This window comes from Bos javanicus, chromosome 20 (genome assembly GCF_032452875.1).
Source record: "Bos javanicus breed banteng chromosome 20, ARS-OSU_banteng_1.0, whole genome shotgun sequence".
NCBI lineage: Eukaryota > Metazoa > Chordata > Mammalia > Artiodactyla > Bovidae > Bos > Bos javanicus.
This window is the reverse complement of record NC_083887.1, coordinates 31,231,951-31,245,397: the sequence shown is the minus strand read 5'-3', so window position 1 is coordinate 31,245,397 and position 13,447 is coordinate 31,231,951. Positions and strand designations below refer to the sequence as shown.

Genomic DNA, 13,447 nt, shown 5'->3' with positions numbered 1-13,447 from the left:
TTTTTCAGTTGCTAACTCAGGTCCAACTCTTTGCGACCACCATGGACTGCAGCATGCCAGGCTTCCCTGCCCTTCACCATCTCTCAGAGTTTGTTCACACTCACGTCCATTGAGTCGGTGATGCCATTCAACCATCTCATCCTCTGTTGTCCCCTTCTCCTCCTGCCTTCAATCTTTCCCAGCATCAGGGTCTTTTCCAATGAGTCAGTTCTTTGCATCAGGTGGCTAAAGTATTGGAGTTTCAGCTTCAGCATCAGTCCTTCCAATGAATAGTCAGGACTGATTTCCTTTAGGATTGATTGGTTGGATCTCCTTGAGGTCCAAGGGACTCTCAAGACTCTTCTCCAGCACCACAGTTCAAAAGCATCAGTTCTTCAGTGCTCAGCCTTCTTTATGGTCCAACTTTCACATCTATGCATCACTACCATTGCTTTTCCTATGGTTTTACCATAGGAAAAATAATAGTTTTGACTATATGGACCTTTGTTGGCAAAGTAGTGTCTCTACTTTTTCAAATGCTGTCTAGGTTTGTCATAGCTCTTCTTCTAAGGAGCAAGCATCTTTTAATTTTGTGGCTGCAGTAACCATCTGCAGTGATTTTGGAGCCCAAGAAAATAAAATCTGCCACTGTTTCCACTTTTCCCCCATCTATAGCACACTGGCCTGGCTTTATCTTGGAGACTCCAGAGAAACAGAATGTTAACCTGCTTGAACGAGGGGCAGTCACTTACTGGGGGCTTTGTGTTTGCAGACCACACAGCAGGACACATCTCTACCTTCCAGAACTCACACTGTATTTTGGGGAGATAAAACTAAGCACAAGCAAAGACATAAAGCAAGGGAAGATGAGGGCAGTGGGGTTGCGACCAGACTCGCTTGAAGAAGCAAGATTGATAGAGTGACCCAAAACTCAGAGGGGACCAACCACATGGGCCCCTGGAGCAAGTTTGAAATTAACTGTCCAGGAAGGACTTAACTGAATCTTTGAGGATTTGGAGGGATGGCAAAAAATGGAGAAGACTTGTCCAGGCTAAAGGAAGTGTATGGTCAAGAGTTCTGAGATAGGAAAGCACAGGGCACACTTAGGGAATAAAGAAAAATAGACCTCTTTGCCTGAACTAAGTTGCTGGGAAGCTGATGGATGAGGGATATGGTTCAAAAGATGGACTGACATCATACCATTGACGCCTTGAATGTTAGTCTAAGGAGGTTTATCTTTTTTGAAATGGAGTCCATTAAAGATCGAGAAAAGAGAAGGGTTTTAGAAAAATTTGTCTTGCAGTGATGAGCAAGTAGGGATAAGTCAGGTGTGATTAGGGCAGGAAGTCAAGTTAGGAGAAGCTTATGTGACCCAGATAAAAGGAGAAAAGGGCAACACAAATAATGAAAGGAAACCTAGTCCCTTACTAAAATGTGTATCCACAAATTCCTCCATGCTACCTGCACACAGTAGTCTATGCTCCCCATTCCTCCAAGTGGGTAATACATTTTCTCAAAAGTTAGAAATTATGGTCAACGGTGGCTGCCGGTGGCAGTCTTATAGTAACAGACAAAAGTTAGCCCCTAAATTAGGATTAAAAGAAATGATTAAAACCCCTCAGTGGTGTCAGCTCTAAGTCTCTGATCTTGGGAAAAGAAGAGATTATTAGTGAAAGAAACCAGGTTTAAAAAGCCATATATGGTATGATCCCATGTATATGAAATGTCCATAGACAAATCCATAAAGACATAAAGCAGATTAGTGTTTGCCAGGGGTGGGGGTAGGAGGGAATGGGGAATGACTGCTAACAGATACAGGTCTCTTTAAGGGGTGATGAAACAGGCATGCTGGAATCAAGATTACCGGGAGAAATATCAATAACCTCAGATATACAGATGACACCACCCTTATGGCAGAAAGTGAAGAGGAACTAAAAAGCCTCTTGATGAAAGTGAAAGTGGAGAGTGAAAAAGTTGGCTTGAAGCTCAACATTCAGAAAACGAAGATCATGGCATCTGGTCCCATCACTTCATGGCAAATAGATGGGGAATCAGTGGAAACAGTGTCAGACTTTATTTTGGGGGGCTCCAAAATCACTGCAGATGGTGATTGCAGCCATGAAATTAAAAGACGCTTACTCCTGGGAAGGAAAGTTATGACCAACCAAGATAGCATATTGAAAAGCAGAGACATTACTTTGCCAACAAAGGTCCATCTGGTCAAGGCTATGGTTTTTCCAGTAGTCACGTATGGATGTGAGAGTTGGACTGTGAAGAAAGCTGAGCGCCGAAGAACTGACGCTTTTGAACTGTGGTGAAGACTCTTGAGAGTCCCTTGGACTGCAAGGAGATCCAACCAGTCCATTCTGAAGGAGATCAGCCCTGGGTGTTCTTTGGAAGGAATGATGCTAAAGCTGCAACTCCAGTACTTTGGCCACCTCATGCGAAGAGTTGACTCATTGGAAAAGACTGTGATGCTGGGAGGGATTGGGGGCAGGAGGAGAAGGGGATGACAGAGGATGAGATGGCTGGATGGCATCACTGACTCGATGGACGTGAGTCTGAGTGAACTCTGGGAGTTGGTGATGGACAGGGAGGCCTGGTGTGCTGCGATTCATTGGGTCGAAAAGAGTCGGACATGACTGAGCGACTGAACTGAACTGACTGAATAGTTGTACAATTCTGTGAATGTACTAAAAATCACTGAATTGTACACCTTCTGTGTTCATTTTTGTTTTGGCTGTGCCTTACAGCTTGCAGGATCTCAGTTCTCCCACCAGGAACTGAACCCAGACCAAGGCAGTGAAAACCCTGAATCCTAACCACTAGACCACTGGTGAACTCTCTACATTAAATGCCGTTTTTTCTTGGCCACTCTGAACTGTGAAGCAAGGCCCATGACAGTAAAGCACTGAATCCTAACCACTGGACTGCCAAGGAATTCCCTATTTCAATTATTTTTAAAGGGCAATGGGAGAACAGAACACTGGTTCTCCTCACATTTATTAATGCATTGATTTCCTGAAACTAATAGTTCCTTTCTTTAGCTACACTGTGCTGCTATTCTCCAAGTAAACTTGTTTTAATACCCCAAACAAGGTTTTGGGCTTATTCATGTAACTATCCATTCATTCACCCATCTTACTATATAAAAATTATTATGTGAATTCTTGTAAATGAAATACTGTCTATAGCTATGTCTACAAGTTCTTTTATATTGAATCACTATGTTAGATGCTGGGAGTAGAAAAATGAACAGTTACTATTACACAGAACCCTCTATTAGTTGTCACTGACTCTTTGTGACCCCATGGATATAGCCCACCAGGCTCCTCTATCCATGGGATTCTCCAGGCAAGAATACTGGAGTGGGTAGCCATTCCCTTCTCCAGGGAATCTTCCTAACCCAGGGATTGAACCTGGGCCTCCCACATAGCAGGCAGATTCTTTAGCATTGAGCCACCAAGGCAGCCCCAGTTGTGACCCAGGCAACTATAAAATCTTAAATGGACTTTCAACAGCTATGTGGGAATTAAGAATCATAGGTGAACTTATGTGTTTAAGAATTTGAGTTATCTGAATGCTGACATCAGTTAAAAGCACAGTTTTAACCCAGAAAAGCACCCGGGACCTATAGGTACTTAATAAACTGGATGACATTTCTCAGATTTAAAAGTAAGACGGGCTCACCTGGAGATCACTTAACCTATCAGATTAACTATCAAAAGACAAGAGGCAGGCAAGCATATTTGGTGTTCGTAGATGTGACTGGTGCCCTAGTGAGGCACCTGGAAATACAATAGGCCAAGAAAGACAGAATCCTTTGAAGAGCACACAAGTTAGGCAATGAAGCTTGTGGGATGGTTAGGACTAGGGCTAAGGTAAGATTCTTGCAGATAACATCACGCCCCCAGAGGTTTTCTCATGCAGCTTCCTTTCAGAATATTTCCATTCTTAAAGAACAATCCATGTTTCCCTAGTGGTCCAGTGATCAAGAATCTGTCTTGCAATGCAGGGGACACCAGTTTGGTTCGATCCCTGGTTATGGGAAAATCCCATGTTGCCATAGAGCATCTAAGCCCAGGAGCCACAATTACTGAGTCAGTACTCCAGAGCCTTGAAGCCATGCTCCACAGGAGGCCAGCACACCACAGCTAGAGAGTAGCCCCGGCTCATCAGAACTGCCTGTACACAGCAATGCAGACCCAGCGCAGCCCCAAAAAGAACCATCGGGAATGTCCTCTGATTTCAACAATTCATATAACTATAAAAACATTTTTACTTTTGCATTTTTATATTTTTGCATCTATGCTCATAAACAAGATTAGTCTATATTTTAATCCCCTGAAGTCATCCTTGAATGTTTTGAGTGTTAACATTACATTAATCACCAACGATGCATCAGTTAGCTTTCTCTATTTTTCTATTATTTGGAAAAGTTTGTGTAAGACAAGAATTGCCTGTTCTTTCACTGTTTGGTAAACCTCTAAAACCAGCTAGGCCTGGTGTCTATCTGAAGAAAAGATGTTCAACTCTGACTCAGTTTCCTTAAGAGTTACGTGTTTATTTAGATTTTCTATAACCTCAATTTTGATAGCTTTCTAAGAAATTGTCCATTTCATTTACAATTTTTAATATGTTGTCCCTGAAAGAATTCAGGGCACGTGACCCCAAAGTATTCCATTCTGGCATGTTGATTATTTTAAGTTAAAGTCAGAGAAACAGCAAATGCAAAAAGGGCACTCTGACCTTCCTAAAAGCAAGATACAAAACTTCCAAGTAAGAGGTACTCTCCCTGCACCTGGGGAAGAAAGAAATTTTCAGCATTTTCCAACATTCTGGGTGAAATGAGATGGTGTCTCCATGAGACATGAAGTTGCAGCCAAGGAAAATCTGTACAAACTTTGTGAAACTATGTCGCTTTCCCATGCTTAACTGCCTTAGTTCAAGTTCCTTTGTTTTCTCACATTTTCACAAATTACCACTTTGTCCAACTTTATATAAAAGCCATAACTCAAACTGCTTCTTTGAGTCTTCATTTCCTTGTGAAGGAACCCATTAAATAAACGTGTATGCTTTTTTCTTATTAATCTGTTTTTTGTTATAGGGGTCCTAGTAAAGAATCTAGAAGGATGGAAGGAAAGTTGTTTTTTCCTCTCCCCTACATTACACCATTATCTGTAGTTAAGAGTTCTCTTTCCATTATACAGTGTTTTGCATAGGCAGCTCCTGTGCAAAGTAACCGTTTAAAAACTTTGATCTAAATAATAAAGATAATTTATGTATAAATTTACAAATGCCATTTGCTTAGAAACTAAAAAAATACATTCAACTCATAGGCTAAATGCGAATCACAAAATATTAATTCTGGAAAATAATGGAAATGGTATTTATTATAATGGGTGGAACAGAGCTAAGTCTAACATAAGTGCATTTATTTAAAACACAAACAGGATAAAATAATTGAGCGTCAACCATAAATTGGCACCTGCCATGGGTGCTTGCCATCTGCTTCTACAAGGATTAAATCCTGCTGGGCTGCAGCTGCTGACCTCCAACACCCCCTGAAGGAGTTCGGGGTGGGGAGCAGAAATGAGGCACTCTGCTCAAGGAAACTGGCAGGACAGGTTTTCAGATAGATATTCTCAGGAGCTGATTTTATGGGTGCAATTCTTGTAGATCCTAATATCTAGAAAAGCACTAAAATTCTTCATGGTGACAACTGCTTCTCAGGTCTAGCAGAAGTTGCAGGAGCCCAGGAGAAACTTTCTACAAAAACTATGTACTTGATTGCATGTAGTCCGTCTTTACCAAAATCACATACATACTCTCTTTCCCCCTACCTCTTTGGAACAGTTTCTCAGAGCCATCTGAGGTGCTGTCTCCCAGGGTACAATCCTCATATTGTCCCACATAAAACTTAACTGGCAACTCACGTTGTGCATTTTCTTTAATTGACAAGTGTTCCACTCATGTCCCTAGAAAAGCAAAATCAGAGGAAAAACTAAAACAAAAAATGGGAAAAAGACTCAAGCAGAACGGTGTCCCAACCTTGACGGCTGTCCCAGCACACGTATCTGTAGGCGAGGGCGCCACGGGTCGGGAGACTCGGTGCTGGAGCGGAGGCCCCAGCTCAGGGAAGGGGAGAAGGAGGGCGGAGCGACAGCCCTGGGCAGCGGGTGGTGCTGGCAGTTTGTCTGGGCCACGTCTGGCCGCTTTTCCGGCCTCTGCGCCTGCGCAACCTGCTGGGCGGCTTTCTGTCTCGGCCCGCATTTGGTGCCCGGGCACTGGGAGAGCACTGGGAGCGCACTGGGAGCGGACCCTGGGTCAGGGATAACAAGGACTGCGCCTGGAGGAGGGTGGCGTCCTGCGACCGGCGAGGCTACTCACAGGCCCACGGACGCCCGGCAGCGGAGCCTGCTCCTCCGCCGCGAACCCCGGGGATCTCAAGCACCTGCGCCCTCCGCCGGGACTTCGCCGCCTCTGCCCCGCAGCTCCAGGGGACGCATTTCGGCGTCCCGGGCAGCCCTTCCTGGAGCTGAAGGGGAAAGCGGACGTGTTGGGCATATCTTTCCTACCTCCGTTAGTTTTTTTTTGGTTGCTTGATCTACCCGTTTCTGATGCACTTAGGTTAAAAAAAAATCTTACACTGTTGTTGAGATTGTGTCAGGTTTGGGGATTTTTGTTTGTTTTGACAGTCTCCTTTTACAAGACATGGCTTGGGTTCAAATGCAAACGAATACTCTCCTCGTCGGGGTCCTTATTTCACTTAACCATCATTTACCATTAACCCGAGCCAGAAACTTGTGTGTCATTCCCTCTTCCTGCAATCCACAGCCAGTCACAGACACCTGTAAATTTTACTCCCTGGACATTTCTCAGGTTTGTCTCCCTGCTTTTCGTCCCTGTCATCACTGCCCAAGTACCAGACCTCATCAGTTGGAACTACTGAGCATCCCAGTTGCCTCCTTGCTCCCAGTCTTGCCCTTTCCCTCCATGGATCTGAGGTCTTATGGCACCATGTGCTTTTCTGGCTTTATATATTTTATATATGTATACAATTTAGGGTTTATATGACTATGCCTTTTGACTGTGAACTCCCTCAGCATATCTTTATACCCACGCCACATAGCACAGTGCCTGGCATCAGTGCTTTTCCTTTTTTAAAAAATAAGTTTTTGGTCAAGGTCTTATGTCCCAAGTGTCCTAAAACTGCACAGTGCTTTTTCAGAAGCATACCATCCTCCCACCCTCAAGTAATTAGGGGTTAATTCAATATGATAAGTCACTTGTATTCTATTTAATATTTTAAAGATAATGTTATTAGTATATCATTAAAGGCATTATCTTTTATTATAGTGTTATTGCCAATGTTCCTGTTGGTTTGGGGTTGTCATCGTTGTTTCCAGAATTAAGTGTCAGAGAGTTGAATGGTTAATTTGCTACAAATGTCTGTCTCTGGTTTGACTTTATGTCTGTGATCCAATTTTGGTCACTAAGAGAAGGCTTTAAATATTTCCTTACTCAAGACTTTTTAAGATCAACAGTGAAACACTGCAAATTCGTGATATAACAATTAGATTCTGAGCTTTAAGGATTCTGTGACTGTAGAGAGGTGACCCAGCTTCCTCTCTTACTTAGATGTATGGTTACTCAAAGTGTGGTTCTCAGAGCTATGGTATGGTGTCCTTTGGGGCTTATTAGAAATGCAGTTTGGAAAACACCAATACAAATAACACTTTAGAGAACACAATAGAATGGAAACAGAGCAAAGTACATGCCATTGTTAGAGAAATAGTCCCAGGATAAAGCTGAAAATGATAAGAAAATTTCACTTGGCTTCTGTCAGTATCTCAAGTCTACAAGTACAATTTAAGAATGGCAATAGGTATAAAATTTTTTAAAGTGAAAAAAAAAAAAAAACAGAATGACAGCAGTTAAATGTTCCAATTATAGTTGGTTGGGGACACACTTCTCCTTCTAGTGAATTTCATACTTTAATGGAGCCATATCATACTTCGAATACCTACAAACAAAGGTGTCCACTGTGCACCACATAGGCAAGAAGGACTCACTAAGCCATGGTGCATGAAACTGCTGTGCCCAAATAAAGTCCTCCCAGATACTTCTTAGAGCCCCGAGATAATGTTTGTGTAACAGGGAATGAATGAAAGTCGGACATGACTTGGTGACTGAACAACAACAAATATATAAATATATATATATATATAGGGTCTATGCCTGGTTTATGTTTATACATCAAGTGATGTAGTAAAATAATTTAAATGTCATCATTAAGAATAAAGAGAATTTTTTTCTTTAAAGGAGTCCATATATGACTGAAATTTGAGACAGTTGCTACTGTATTATAAGAAGTCACTCTGCTTCTCTAGACATTGAAAAGAACATTTAAAAAAAAGAAATATGAGGGAAGTTTAAGAGGGAGGAGACATATGTATGCCTATAGCTGATTTATGCTGATATATGGCAGAATCCATCACAACATTGTAAAGTAATTATCCTCCAATTAAAAATAAAATTAAATTAAAAACAGAACAAAGCACACTGAAGGGCAAACTTAAAGAGAAACCAGAGGTTACTGGGCATGTTATGTCTGGCCTCTTGGGGACCACTCCTGGTGAAATGGAGTGTCCCAGTTTACAAGCACAGGTGTATATTCTTGGCAACCCTCTGTAGTGAATCTGCTATAACTGAAACAAACAAAAGATAAAGTTTTCTTTCAGGATTCAAGCAGCAAGTCCCTAGCACGTATCTCTAATCAGGAGCCATCCTACTCTGAGAAGGCTGATTATCAGAAGAAACTTGAAGAAAACCAATTTGGGACTCAATGAAGCAAAATCCCCTGACTTGTATCTGCTGGACAAAGGTGGACATTTAGTCTTTAATGTAAAATAAAAACAGAAAGACCCACAAACCCTGGATTGTGACTTTAAAGAATCTGGCTTTTGGCCACTGAATAATAGACATTTTTATGGAGTCAGAATTGATTTCTGGGAATTGGCAGCCACATCATTGGGGGTGGAGTATTGCCCTATCTTTGGGTAGAATCCAAGGCTTTTAATTATGGGTAAGTCAACCACTTCCTGATTTATACAGAACATTTGGGGAATGCCAGTTACTAAGCCATCACATCAAGATGGCCACTGTAGGCACCATTAAGATAATGGAACATTTAATGTCTTACAAAACAAAACATATTTTCCAAGTCTCAGACTGGCACAGGCCATTTCCTTATTTCCCCGAGCCCGAGACAATGGCCATAGTCAGTGTTCACCTCCCTCCCTCCCATCTTGACCTTCCTTCCAGCCTGCATTCCTTACAACCTCCAAAGGGCACTTGAGACACACAGACCCTTGAATGGAAGCTTCCTACAGAAAGCACTGGACAGTGACTGCAGTCATGAAATTAAAAGACGCTTGCTCCTTGGAAGAAACGCTATGAAAAAACCAAAGGTATGTCTAGTCTAAGCTGTGATTTTTCTAGTAGTCATGTATGGATGTGAGAGTTGGACCATAAAGAAGGCTGAGTGCCTAAGAATTGATGCTTTTGAACTGTGGTGTTGGAGAAGACTTTTGAGAGTCCTTTGGACTGCAAGGAGATCCAACCAGTCAATCCTAAAGAAAAGCAATCCTCAATATTCACCAGAAGGAACTGATGCTGAAGCTGAAGCGCCAATACTTTGGCCATTTGATGCAAAGAACTGACTCATTGGAAAAGACCCTGATGCTGGGAAAGATTGAAGGTGGGAGGAGAAGTGGACAACAGAGGATGAGATGGTCGAATGGCATCACTGACTCAATGGACATGAGTTTGAGCAAGCTCCAGGAGATGGTGAAGGACAGGGGAAAGCTGACGTGTTGCAGTTCATGGGGTTGCAGAGTCGGACACAACTTAGCAACTGAACAACAATATATATTGGGATGCATTTTTAAGGTTAACAATAATTAATACATGTCCCACCAAAAAAAAGGAAGGTACATCACTTATTTCTAAATGGCAGAAACTTGGAGCTTCTCAGACAATGTGATTTTCCTGTGACCCAAACTGCCGTGGGCTTCCCTGGTGACTCAGATGGTAAAGAGCCTGCCTGCAATGCGGGAGACCCAGGTTCAATCTCTGGGTCAGGAAGATCCCCTGGAGAAGGAAATGGTGACAGACTCCAGTATTCTTGCCTGGAAAATCCCGTGGATGGAGAAACCTGGTGGGCTACAGTCCATGGGGTTTCAGAGAGTCAGACATGACTGAGTGACTAACACACAAACCACCTTAGGAGAAGCCCTGAGACTAACTCAGAAATTACAGTCACATCTCCTCAGCTCTTTCTTATCATCATCAACTGTTCCTTTTCAAACATCTCGGTGTCTTTTTGTCCCACCCTCTTTGCCAGAACTCATTGGCCTTGGATCTGGCAGGGCTTTCCTCATCACCCTGCCTCCTCCGCCTGCCCTTCCCTCCCTCCCTCTCCTGGGGGAGTGCTGCTGCTGCCTGTGCCACAGGGAAGGCTAGAAACAGGCCAGGAAGCGGATGGGGGAGACATGTACACTTTTATTTCAAAGCTTCATGTGAAAAAAAAAATCGTATTGCCAATAACAGGAATGAAGCCTTCCTTAGCTGGTAGACTTTTGAGAAACAATGGATCTGAGTCCTAAAATCTCAATGGTGAAATTTTCTGAAAAATTTACAGAAATATAAAATGAAAAACTTTTTGCCTTGATAAAATGGAAGGACAGAGGGGAAGAACTGTGCTCATTAGTAAAGCTCTGCACATTGGGGTGCTATATTGGGAGTCCCTAAGCAAATGCCTACAGGAGCCGAGCAGTTAATGGGATGTTAATAGCCAAGCAATTAATAGGATGTCCTTCTCTCTGTCTGGAGGACAGAGGCTAGTTTGCTTTAGCAGGTTTTTTTGTGTTTTTTTTTTTGCTTTTTATATTGTATTGGGGTATAGCTGATTAATAAGCAATGTTGTGATAATTTCAGGTGAATAGCAAAGGGCTAGTATGCTCTATTCATTCTTGCCAGAGAAAGTGGAACCAGTGTTGCCAGACCTGATATTTCAGGAGAAGCCCTAAAATCCAGTTTGTATGTGTGTACACACAACTCTGTGTATGTGAAACCTGTCAATTTAAAATGTTGCCTGAAGTTTTCAAAAAGCAGACCAAACAAAATTTACATTTTACCTCTGTTCTGAATTTAGAGAATCTATTCAGGGTAAAGTTTCAGAAAAGAAGACAGTGGAAAAGAGTTAAATCAATCAAGTATTAAATACCTATATTTAGGGTTTCCTAAATACAGTAGAAAAGATTGCCTCCGGTCCAAACGCAGTTATAATCCTCATATGAGTGAGTGAGTAAAGTCGCTAAGTCGTGTCTGACTCTTTGCAACCCTGTGGACTGTAGCCCACCCAGGCTCCTCCATCCGTGGGATTCTCCAGGCAAGAATACTGGAGTGGGTTGCCATTTCCTTCTCCAGGGGATCTTCACAACCCAGGGATGGAACCCAGGTCTCCCACATTGCAGGCAGACGCTTTAACCTCTGAGCCACCAGGGAAGCCCATAATCTTCATATAGATGCCAGCAACTCAAAATAGAAGTTCTTTCTGATATAATTTGTATGGTTCAGTCTCCTTTATCCTGAGTCCCTTTTGTAGGATCAGACTGAAGTTTTGGTTTTCAGTATCCACAGGGCTGACTTTGGTCTGAAAGCTTGCAACTTGCCAAACCCTAAACCAGAGGTCAAGTCTATCTTTCTTCCAGAAACGTGCACACTTGTATTCAGTTTAGCAGGTAGAGTGAGGGGGCGAAAGCTGAAGACAGCCTTTAATAGGCTCTCCTTCAGCCTCTATTGGAGGATTTTCTAAGATAGTATCATCAAAAAAAGGAAGCACTACTCAAAATTGCACAGGTGGCAAATTACTGATATTCCTGTTCAAATGAGGTTCCTTTCTGAAATTGCCTCTTGGAGATGAAGGATTGAAATGTATGCCATTCTCATGTAGATAACAGGAAATTCCTGCCCCTAACTGCTGGCGGTACCTCACTCCTTCCAGTTCCATCTTGGAAGGCAGCCCCCCTCCTTCCATTGGAGGCTGAGATCCCCGGACCCCCCACTCACCTTCTGAGGGGCGAAAAGCCACACAGGCAGCCAAAGCCAGGAGGGCGAGTCCTGTCTGCTGCATTCCCATCTGCCCCAGAGTGCAACAGCAGCAGAGGTGAGTCTGTAAGATCAGGAAATGAGGCTAAAAGTGTCCTTGGGTGCAGAGAAAGAGCGTGGAGGAAAGCAAGCCAGAAAGCCCCGCCCTGGGAGGTGCCAGGGTACCTCTTTCTCATGTTTCTTTCCTTGAAACGGGCTCTTTCTCAGGACCAGAGCTGTTTGCAGCCACCTGGGGGTCAGGCGATGTCAGTGGTGATCTGCCATCTGGTGAGGTTCTTGTGAGTTTGGAGGTGTGCGCCAGAATTCGGGGACAATTAAAAACTACCTGCCTACATGCATTCCTGCACAGAGTTATAAATCAGAATTTTGGAGCAGAGGCCCAGGAATTTGAGTCTTAAGAAAAGCTCCAGAGGTGATTCTGAAGGACACCTCTATTGAGAACCGCTGCATAAAGGAATCAGGGTTTTTAAGTAGCTTGTTGAAACTGAGCTTCTAGGGACAAAGGTGGCAAGTCATAAAAAGCATTATCTGGTGGAAAGATGGGAAAATTCAACTCCACTTTGGTCTTGGTTGGCAGCCAATGTGTTTCCAGTGAGGCTGTTAGCTTATTTAGGAGAAAGGTAATAGGACACGCAGAGGGGCTATGATTGGTTGAAAAAAAAAGAGCCCCAGCACAGGTGTGAGCAGCCAGGAGGAGTATGGGGCGGGTTCCAGTCCAGCCGTGTCACTGATCAGCTTTGTGAATAAACTATAGGGTAAACTGAGAGTGTTGGGTTCTACTCCCACCTCTTCTACTAACTGGTTGTATAACTTCAGCAAATGTTTTTAATCTTTGTGTAAATAAGAAATCCACTGGATGATCTCCAAAGTCCTGCCATGCTTCCTCTGACTGCACTGTGTCATGCAGTAGGCCCCCCTTTTTAATTAAACATATTTATTTATTTGGCTGTGCTGGGTCTTAGTTGTGGCAGGATCTTTTAGTTGCTGCATATGAACTCTTAGTTGTGGCAAATGAGATCTAGGTCCCTGATTAGGGATCGAACCTGGGCCCCCTGAATTTGAAATACGCTAACCCACTCCAGTGTTCTTGCCTGGAGAATCCCAGAGACGGGGGAGCCTGGTGGGCTGCCGTCTATGGGGTCGCACAGAGTCGGACATGACTGAAGTGACTTAGCAGTAGCAGTAGCAGCAGTCCAAATTCACACAAGCTACAAGTGTAAAATATATACACAAAGTGTTAGTGGCTCAGTTGTGTCCGACTGTTCATGACCCTATGGACTACAGCCCTCCAGGC

At 43.1% G+C, this 13,447-nt stretch overlaps 1 protein-coding gene across 4 annotated transcripts in view; it reads right to left on the bottom strand.

Annotated features, from left to right (window-relative positions):
• CCL28 (C-C motif chemokine ligand 28) overlaps nucleotides 1-12,278 on the bottom strand; it is a 35,776-nt gene extending 23,498 nt beyond the window's left edge. For 2 of the 4 annotated variants that reach the window (XR_009731784.1, XM_061393595.1), the window contains exon 1: nucleotides 12,115-12,278. Coding sequence is in view for 2 of the 4 variants with exons in the window: in XM_061393595.1 (XP_061249579.1) it covers nucleotides 12,115-12,184 (70 nt within the window). In the remaining 2 variants the exon portion in view is untranslated. The remainder of the gene's footprint in view (nucleotides 1-12,114) is intronic. The other 2 variants (XR_009731783.1, XM_061393594.1) reach the window with 2 other exon arrangements.
• Between the last annotated feature and the right edge of the window lie 1,169 nt (nucleotides 12,279-13,447).